The sequence below is a fragment of the Phoca vitulina genome, unplaced genomic scaffold (assembly GCF_004348235.1).
Source record: "Phoca vitulina isolate PV1807 unplaced genomic scaffold, GSC_HSeal_1.0 scaffold96, whole genome shotgun sequence".
In the NCBI taxonomy this organism is placed as follows: Eukaryota; Metazoa; Chordata; class Mammalia; order Carnivora; family Phocidae; genus Phoca; species Phoca vitulina.
The window spans coordinates 1,908,656-1,916,920 of NW_022589799.1; the positions used below are offsets into that span (position 1 = coordinate 1,908,656).

General features: G+C 46.7%; 1 protein-coding gene across 1 annotated transcript; it reads left to right on the top strand.

Annotated features, from left to right (window-relative positions):
* Positions 1-281: 281 nt before the first annotated feature.
* On the top strand, positions 282-7,460 carry ENSA (endosulfine alpha). Its single transcript, XM_032397021.1, has 4 exons — positions 282-491; positions 2,219-2,344; positions 3,632-3,798; positions 6,689-7,460. The coding sequence occupies exons 1-4, from the start codon at positions 435-437 to the stop codon at positions 6,702-6,704; spliced, it is 366 nt and encodes a 121-aa protein (XP_032252912.1). The 5' UTR covers positions 282-434; the 3' UTR covers positions 6,705-7,460.
* Positions 7,461-8,265: the final 805 nt, after the last annotated feature.

The following is an 8,265-nucleotide window of genomic DNA, read 5'->3' on the forward strand; positions in this document are numbered from 1 at the left end:
CTCTCCAGTTTGAAGCTCAGCAAAGCCTTCCGTGCACCGGGTGCTAGCGATGAAGGGAATCTGGTCCCACCAAAGGAGCAAAAATGCCAAACCTAGCAGCGCCGCCCCCTTAAATCCCCCACGGGCTTCCAATTGGTCCTTGGGGCTCACTCTCTTTCCAGATTGGTGTTTCAGCTTGCCCGTCACCTCCAAAGAACCCACCTTTAGCCGGTGACTATTGGTAGATCGTTACGTCATTGCTCCATCTACCCCACTCCCATTGGCTCCCATTGGAAGGGGCGGCCACAACGTCACAGGCAAGGGCCGCCATTTTGACTGAGCAACCCTAGTGACAGGAGCCGAAGAAGCAGCGCAGGTTGTCCCCGTTTCCCCTCCCCCTTCCCTTCTCCGGTTGACTTCCCGGGCCCCCTACACTCCACAGTCCTGATCCCGCCATGTCCCAGAAACAAGAAGAGGAGAACCCTGCGGAGGAGACCGGCGAGGAGAAGCAGGTGAAATGGAGGGGGTGCGGGCGGGCGAGCCGGGGGCGACTGTGATGGGGCGGGAGACGGTCTCCCACCAGTGCGGATTGGTCGCCATGGTCTCAAGCTCTGCAGGGGTTGGCCACTTCTTGCATCACGCCGGGTGAGCTTCAACACAGCTTGCAGCTCTGGCGCTGATTAGTTGGGCCCACTGTCAGTCACTGCCGTGCTCTTCCTGATTGGCCAATAGGCCCACCGCTCTGCTCATTGAAGCTGTACTATCATTGGCCAAGCTTGGGCGCGGGGCGGGTGTTTGGAAAGACTGGGTGAATGAAAGGGGACTGGTGGTACCGGGAAGCGATGTGTGTTACTGGTTAATGGGGGCAAATGACCCAACAACCAGGCTGAGGCCCGCATCAGAAAAATAGAGGTGGAGGTAGAGACGTTTAAAAGACCAGCACTGGGAGAAGGGAGAAGAAGTAATTATAATCATGGCTAGTTTAAGGCGGCAACTTTCTCAAGAGACCTATTTTGACATTTGGGGATGGTCGGTTGCCCATCCTCAGGCACGAACGAATAGGCTTGAAGAGGACTAGAGTTTCATACAGAATAATGGAGGTTAAACGTAGAAAAGACACCAAAAGAGTCGTGACAAGAATGACGCCACCGTCTTTCCACCACCACCCCGACTTCCAAGGCAGTGGGACTTAGTTCATCCACAATTCTGTGATGAAAAAACCGCAAGTAAACCTCTTCTTGTGGCTTGTATTTGACTTACAACATTTAGTCCTGGGCTCAGGGATTCATGAAAGGCACCTGGTTATAACTGTGCTGATTGTCAAGGGAAGGGAATATAGTTCCATTAAAAAAAGCCACAAATTTGGTTTTAGGTCCTTGTAAAAAGTCACCAAAGAAAAGAGCATCAGGGCCACAAAAAGCAAGAAGAGAGTAATAACAACAGTGTGAGCCTCCTGCAAACCAATTGCATGCTCTTGGCATGTTCCCCAAACTTCCATCATTTGCCCCATTTGGGAAGGTGTTTACTTTTGGGCAACAACTGTGGGTAAATACTAGTGAACCTCCTGTATCTTAATTTTCCCGAGGTTAAAAATAGTGTCATTTTCATCTCTGTTTACCTGTCACCTTCCTACCTAATGTTTATGGAAATGCTGAAGCGATGTTGGTCATTACTAGGGTGGAGATTTTTGGAGAAGGCCACACAGCTCTAGTCTCTCCATAGAGAGACTTATCAGATGACTACCTTAGACTCTGGATAAGAAGGAACATCTCAGTAGAATTATCCCCTTTGATTTTCTGTTTGACCTGTACTGTGTGTTAGGGATAGCCAGGGAACTTTCCTGCTCATCTTGGGTCACCAGAAGCCCTGGTTTGCTCTTTTCTCTCTTTGTCTTCCCTAACTTCTGTGCTGAATGAGCTATGGTTTGCTCTTGATTGAAGTATTTTGTTTAGGTGTTATCTTCAACCCAATACTCCCAAGTCACTGAGGTGGTTCCTTGGGCATAGTGTGAGAAGCAGCTTGTTTTTTTGTTTGTTTGTTTTTGTTTTTTCCTCACAATACAATCATCTTGAGCTTCAGGGATTTGAACAAAGGTCTAGCTATATTTAGGAGCAGAATAGAGCCAGTATGTTCACAAGAGGGTGGACCTCTAGGAAAAGTTGGTAGTATAAAAGTTATTAGATATTAGAAGCAGTTGCTTCTCAGTTTTTAATTTAATTGGCCCATTTGTTTCCTCTAGGACACACAGGAGAAAGAAGGTATTCTCCCTGAGAGAGCCGAGGAGGCAAAGCTAAAGGCCAAATATCCAAGCCTAGGACAAAAGCCTGGAGGCTCCGACTTCCTCATGAAGAGACTCCAGAAAGGGGTATGGGACGCAATCTCTTATCCTTTTACTTTGGAGCCAAAGGGGGCTTTAGGGATGAGAACTGTAGAGCTTCTCCTGAATGCTTATCTGGAGGTTTTGTTGTTGGGCAGTAGTAGAGAGGAATTAGAAACTTGTAAAGAGCAAGGCAAATAATTATAAATCCCTGATATGGTATCATACAGGATATTAAGGCTTCATGTTGAGACATTTGGGTATGGGAGCATTGGGGGATTGAGGGAAAGAAGGACATTAGAAACTGAAATACTGACTCCTCCGGGCATTTGTGTGTTTAGATGGTGGGAGTTTTAGGACTGCACTTTCTAAGATTAGAGCTAAATTTTGGGGTGCATGATTTCAAAAAAAGATCAAACCATCTGTCCTATAGATTTCTTCAACTTGAAATGAATAGATTTCTTCAGACCCTTGAAATTAGTACCAGCCATTAACTATACTCCCTCAAGAGACTTATTTTTCCATCCAGAGTGGTCCTCCTTACCAAGGGAGGATCTGCCTTCATAGCCATCTGACTCCTGATCAGGTTTCTCTGTCCCCAGATATACCTAAAACTAACTGAGGGATTGTAAGTCATTAAACTGGAGTGTGTTCCTAGGTGTGGATGAAATGGACAGTAAAACAGATCCCTGTGGAGAGTCCTAGTTATTGAGTCTTAGTCACAGATGATGATGCGATGCTGATTTGCAGTTTACCTTGCTGTAGGCAAGGCAGGCGTGGGCAGGCTGTCACAGCCATGGAACATGTGTGGGAGCAGTGGGAGTCAGAGGAAAAGTACATTATCCTCATGAACAAGCCCAGTTTCTATTCATGGTCTGAGGGAATCATTTTTAATTTTGAGGTTGTTGAATTGAGGTTGATCTCCTGCTGGTTGCTAGGATAGCCCCAGATTGACGATTCTTTATATCTTACCATTTATTTCCTCAGCACCAAGTCCTTTGGAGACTGACCGGTCCCAAGTAAGCCTTTATGAATAATCAGTAATTTGGTTGAACTATCCTGTACTGATGGGTGTATAAAGGATGTAGGGGCTGTCTCTTAACTCCTAAAATCTATACCGTAGCTAGGAACCTGCTTACATACCTGAAAAGGTCAGAACACATTGGGGAGAAGACATAAGTACATGTAATTAATGCTAAACTATGTGTGCATGAGGTTAATCAAGGAACACTGGAAAGATCTAAGTTGATGAGGGTTTATAATGGATGTGAGTCTCCTTGCTTTTGAGGTAGGCCAGAGTTCCTCACTCACTTAAACATCCCTCTTGTTTCTTAGCAAAAGTACTTTGACTCAGGAGACTACAACATGGCCAAAGCCAAGATGAAGAATAAGCAGCTGCCAAGTGCAGGACCAGACAAGAACCTGGTGACTGGTGACCACATCCCCACCCCACAGGATCTGCCCCAGAGAAAGTCCTCGCTCGTCACCAGCAAGCTTGCGGGGTAACCTGGGCCCCCCTGTCCCCTTCCTCACCCACTGGACTTTTATATATCATAGGCAGGGATGGAATGAGCGCCTAGTTAGCTCTTTTCAGCTTGCTAGCCAGAAATGACTGTGATTCTGCTGGGGGCTTCTGAGAAGGTGATGTGGGTTGGAAAGGGGTTCTGAGTTCATTTCTTTGATTAAATTGAGATTTCCACACCCTCACTGTAGCCCAGGTAGGGGCCCAGGAGTCAGAGACTAGGATTGGATAATGCTGCAAACGCTTTTTTTCCTATTGTATGAGAAACTGGGGAGATGTGATTTTTTCCTTTTGGAAGAGCATATCCCCAGATCGGTTAGGCTAAGCCTTGGGAATAATTTGGTAGGTTTACATCCAGAGGCTAACCTGACATAGTTGGGAAAGGTAGATTGAATGAGATCTGTTTTCTGTGCTTCTAAGTGTTTTTTCCCTTAGGCTGCTATTGCTTCGTGTTTCCATTATGGCAGGTTTAGAGAATCCTCAAAAAGAAAAAGTGATTTGCTTTCCTAAAACTACAATGCCCACTTAACCTCCCTTACCCAGTGAGTGTCTTTGACAGTTTGCCCTGGCTCTTAAGTAATGTAAAGATTGGAGAACATCATTTACATGAAATGGGCACCTTCTCTCTCTCTTCCAGCATGTTGCTTTTGCAAGTATGGGGTAGTGGAAAGAGCACTGGGTTTGGAGTTAAGATATCTGGGTTCCAGTTGCACTCTGTCTGAGCAGAACTGATGTGTAACCTTGGTCAAGTCATTTAACCTCTATGGATTTCTATTTCCTCATCTGTAAAAGAGCTGAATGTAGATAAGATTGATTCAAATTTTAAAAATCGTATAACTGCCAGCTGAAAAAAAGTCTTTGCTATTCATTGTAAAACTAAGTGAGGAAGACCTGTGGGTGAGCCTGCAGAGGGGAACTGTTTGAAGACTACATGGGGCGAGAGGACATTGAGATTTGGGAGTTATAAATTCAGTCAGGAGGGCCTCATAAGTATCATGGTCTAAAGGGTCAAGGAAAAAGTTTTAAGAAGCTAGCTTCTATGGAAACTTCGTGCCTTTGCCCCCACCCACTCTCCTGGCCTCCAGTCTGGACCTTTGCTGCTAAAAAGCTGCTCTGGCAGCCCAGCTGTGGGCCTGAGGACACATGCTCAGTCACACACATGTGGTGGAGTCCCACGTTTGAGATGTAATCAGATGTCAGGGATAGTATTGTTAGGGAGAACAGAAGAAAAGGGACAAGCTGAAGCCAGCCTCCGGGCCTTGGTACTATGGCTGGGCTAGAGCAGCAGGTTCTTAGGAGATGATTCACCTGGGAGGAAGCTGGTGGGGGAAGGTGGTCAGGGAGAGAGAAATCTCTAAGAAATCTCTGCCTTCCTAGAGCTCAGTAACTCAGCTCCTGTGGGATGAGAAGCAGCAATGCGGCTTCATGAGCAGGTAGAGGAGAGGGGTGCAGGTGGCCAGCACCTTCGGTCTACTTAACTTGGCCTGAATCCTCCTCCCAGTTAGGACAGAGAGGGCCAGGAGGAGAACTAATTGCAAGAGGGCAAGATTCTGTAATCCTCTCTTGCCCTCTCACCTCATAAACTCTGATACGCCAAACATTTGGCCTGATGAGAATGACCGTGAACTTGCTGATGCGCACGTGGGGTGATGGCAGGTGTGTATACTTCTTTCCTGACCGGCCATTCACTTTTCAGGCTATCGCTCAGATTGGATAGGAGAGAGTTGGTGAGGAAGGAATGGAGAGAGCAGGATCCCTGGATTCCCTGGCCCCCAGACTCCTTTGACTGTCACTTGTAATTGTATATAATTTTTGTGTTTCTTGCACCATTCCTCATGCTGTCTTCCTTAGTCTAAAGTCCATGTGGGAAGGGGAAAATGCTGAACACCCTTGTATAGTTTCCTCAACTGTCCGAGCCATGTTGTACATAGATATGTCATGTTATTATATATATAAATATATATATAATTTTGTACGTTTTCTTCATCTCCGATCTTCTCGAATTTTGTACTTTTTTCTTTTCTGTCTGAGCTGCTTTCTCTATTGGTCATTTGAATCCTCAAGACTGAGGTCACAAGTCTGTTTTTTAGTAAGGAATAGAAGAAATAGAGAAATCAGAAAACTGTTGGTCCCGCTCGCTCCCTCTCTACCTGGTCATCTTCAAGGCTAAGAAAACAAAGAAACAAGCCACATTCTGTATTTGCCACCTGTTTCCACAGCATGAAATACATCACTTCCATGGCAAGAAGGCTCATTCCCAAATCCAAATCCAAATCGCTTCGATTAAACCTGGATTATTAAATCCACTCAGAACAGCCTGTGTATTGTCGGGCCCTGGCTTCCATGCCACCACCCCCTCATCACTGTGTGCCCCGTCAGTCTCTGCTGCTGCACGTGCCTGTGCCATGCCTGTGGAAGCGAGCCTGCTCCAAGCCGGCAGCCTGAGCCCCTGCAAACCTCCAGTTACTTTGATCTTGTCTAAAGAATTTTCTGTACTGTTTTCATGGCTATCTCCAGAAAGACAGAGAACACTGTTTTGTAGATAGAAAAACACTGAAATTCTCTCTCCCTCTCTCCTTCTCTCTCTTCCCCTCCTCTCTTTTCTCCCTCCTTCCCCCCTTCTCTCTCTCTCTTCCTGTCTCTCCCTCTCCTCCCTTTCTCTTCCTCCCTCTCCCCTCCCCCCTCTCCCCTCCTCTCTCCTCTGTCTGTCTCTCTCCAACTCTCTGCGGATCGGATTCAGGCTTGTGCCAGGTAGCCTAATGATTGTTAAATATGGAAGAGTCACGGGGTAGGGACTGGGATGGAACTTCGGGTTTTTTCCCTTATTACTTGACAGTGTTTTCTTTTTCTTCTTCTGTGTTCGTCCGCAGCGGCCAAGTTGAATGATGTTGCCCGGGGCTCCGCCAGATCCTGAGACGCTGCCCTCCTGGGTCCTGTGCTGGCTCCTGCCCCTCCCTGCTTTTGCAGCCAGGGGTCAGGAGGTGGCTCGGGCGCGGGCTGGAGAGGCAGAAGCCCCTGCCCGGCGGTGTCCCAGCGCATGGGGCCCCTTGGGCTGAGCACCAAGACCCTGAACCTTTTTTGTTTTACCTTTTTTCCAAATAACTGTTGGGAGAAATCTCAGTGAAATCCTGGCGGGGATGGGAGGGGGTGGGTGGGGCGCGGGTGTGGTGTTTGAGAGGGTGGGGTGGGAAATTTGGGGGGGATATGAAATAGGGCTTGGAGTTGATAAAAACATGCCTGACTATCCTCCTTCCTAACCATGTGGCTGGTGTGGGATGGGTGTGAGGGGGAGGAGTGGAGTAGACTCCAGATGAGGAGTTCCAATTCAGCTCTGTAGAGAAATGCCTTGTTTGCTTGGATGTGGCTGGGAATCTGGTGTCAGATAAAAGAAACTGTCCGTCTAAATATGACAGATGCAAACAGCTCCTCTGGTTCTGCAGAGCAAGCTGAGAACACAATTAATGTTAATTGTTCGTTGAAAAAAGTGCTGTCCTTGAAATAGATTTACTGTGGGGAGAAGGGCAGTGAGTGTGGGGAAAGGGGGCCATGAGCGTGGGGAGCCCCACAGAGCCCAGGAGACTTTTTCAGTATTTGAAATAAAAAAAAAAAGAAGACGACCCACAAAAAAACACAACCCAGAAATATTCTGAAGCAGTTGGTGTGTTTTATTGGGGTTTGGGGAAAGGGAAGAAAATGAAACTGAAGACACCATTCAGGGGAGAAGCTGGTGTGGAGCCCTGAGTTCTGAGGAACAGGGGCCCTTAATAGGGGATGTGACTGGGCTTCCCACTTCCATCACTCAGGGAGAGCGAGTAGGGATGTTAGCATATAGATCTGGGCTTTTCCTGACTCCCGTCTATCCTTTTGTTTCTGTAGCTAATGTAGAAGATGCATCAACCTCAGGTTTTGGCTCACAAAATGAAGAATTTGATCTAAATAGTTTATTAACACCTAGAGCTTAGTTCAGGCTAAGCAAAAAAGAGAAGCCCACTCTTCCTTTTCCCTTTCAGTCTTCCATTCCTTCACAAGTTCTCATGTCTGTGAAGGAGAAATGTGACCTCTAGTAATAAGCCAAAAGGAACTCAAGCCTTTCTGCTTGTGGCCAGCAGGAGGCAGAGTGACTTCTTTCCTCCCCACCTCCCAAGCATCGACTGTAAGAAGTTACAAACTGCTTGTGAATGTATTATAGAAAAGAATGTTACCAACAAACTCACACCTGTCTCCCCGACACACACCAACATTGACATGTGTCTCTTTGCCTATTTTGCCCAACTTTGAGGAGGGTATATTATATTTTCCCAAATGTGATTGGCTTCTCAAATGAGTATGCATCAAGGAAGATAAACAAGGTCCAGTAGACATAGATATTCCAGAGAACTCTCCATCTTATTGAAGGGGAAGGGCACTTCTAAACTGGACTAGGAATGTTGTTCTCAGTATCTGACTC

Bases quoted from the DNA above. Each gene is read 5' to 3' on its own strand.
- ENSA (XM_032397021.1), top strand. From the start codon at position 435: ATGTCCCAGAAACAAGAAGAGGAGAACCCTGCGGAGGAGACCGGCGAG. The intron at 492-2,218 runs GTGAAATGGAGG...TGTTTCCTCTAG, and splicing joins AGACCGGCGAGGAGAAGCAG to GACACACAGGAGAAAGAAGG. The intron at 2,345-3,631 runs GTATGGGACGCA...CTTGTTTCTTAG, and splicing joins TGAAGAGACTCCAGAAAGGG to CAAAAGTACTTTGACTCAGG.